The sequence below is a fragment of the Arachis ipaensis genome, chromosome B04 (genome assembly GCF_000816755.2).
Source record: "Arachis ipaensis cultivar K30076 chromosome B04, Araip1.1, whole genome shotgun sequence".
Taxonomy (NCBI): domain Eukaryota; kingdom Viridiplantae; phylum Streptophyta; class Magnoliopsida; order Fabales; family Fabaceae; genus Arachis; species Arachis ipaensis.
Genome location: NC_029788.2, coordinates 1147497 through 1148592, shown reverse-complemented (window position 1 = coordinate 1148592; position 1096 = coordinate 1147497). Strand labels below are relative to the sequence as shown.

General features: G+C 26.1%; 1 protein-coding gene across 1 annotated transcript in view; it reads right to left on the bottom strand.

Annotated features, from left to right (window-relative positions):
- LOC107638338 (protein SIEVE ELEMENT OCCLUSION B) overlaps positions 1-1096 on the bottom strand; it is a 9889-nt gene that overhangs the window by 3541 nt on the left and 5252 nt on the right. The window contains exons 4-5 of the mRNA XM_016341568.2: positions 758-855; positions 366-511 (exon numbers count right to left, since the gene is read on the bottom strand). Coding sequence (XP_016197054.1) covers positions 366-511; positions 758-855 — 244 coding nt within the window. The remainder of the gene's footprint in view (positions 1-365; positions 512-757; positions 856-1096) is intronic.

Here is a 1096-nt window from a genome sequence, read left to right as displayed (position 1 = left end):
ATTTCGTAATTCATCCTACTTCAACACATAAATAAATATTCCAAACAAAAATATAATTTTTAACCAAAATATTAGTTAGAAAGAATCTATTTATTTTATCTAATATAAAGATCAAATTACGAATTCTAAATTATAACGACTTAATTAAAAATTTGATGAAACTGAAGAGTAATTAAACCTAAATACAGAGTCAATGATAAATTTTAGGTGAAAACTCAGGTGTAGTCAACTTCACATGAAGTTGATAGAAGAGAGCCGTTAAATAATTTAAATATTTGACTAAATTTTTATCTAACAACTCTCAGTTATCAATTTAACGTAAAGTTGACTGCATCTGAGTTTCCGCATAAATTTTATTTTGTTACCGGTTGTCCATTGAGCCCACAATAAACTATTTGCCTTGAGTCCGAGTACTGATGAGTGGAGATGATAAAAGCTCTCAAAACCCTCACAATATCTTTATTACCACCATAAATGATATTCTTACGCTTCGTGTAATCTTCTATTGCTTCTGTATTAGGGTTCACACAAAATGTTTTATTAGAAATCGACATAAATTACTAATATAAAATACGATAATATTAGAATGACAAAAAAAAAGTCTAAATTTATCGTATTTAGTATTTATTAATTTTAACAATAATTAATAAATATTAAATAAGATTGAGTTGTTTTTTGGCTATTTTTTTTGTTATCGAATATTTTCGTAAAAAGGTGTGTGTATTAAAAGGTGTGTGTATTAACAGTCATAACTAACCTATTTGCTTCTTGCAGTCTTCTAGGTTGTCCTGAAAACTTTTAAGAATGCCATCAAGCCTATGATCAAAATGCTTGGGCAATTCATATCTGTTATCCCTGTTGGATGGAAACAATTTTAGTAATTAAATTGTACTCTTTATATGGAAAAATATAAAAAATAGAGGGTTGCTTTTGTAAAGAAGGAAACCTGAAGGTTAAATATTTTGGATACATGTTTTACAACATAGAGTAATAATATATTAATTGTTTTAAAAATTAAATACATTCATGACTTGCTTTAACTTTAAACTTTTCGAAAATAACTTACTAAAATTGGTTTTTAAAAGATAAATTTCTA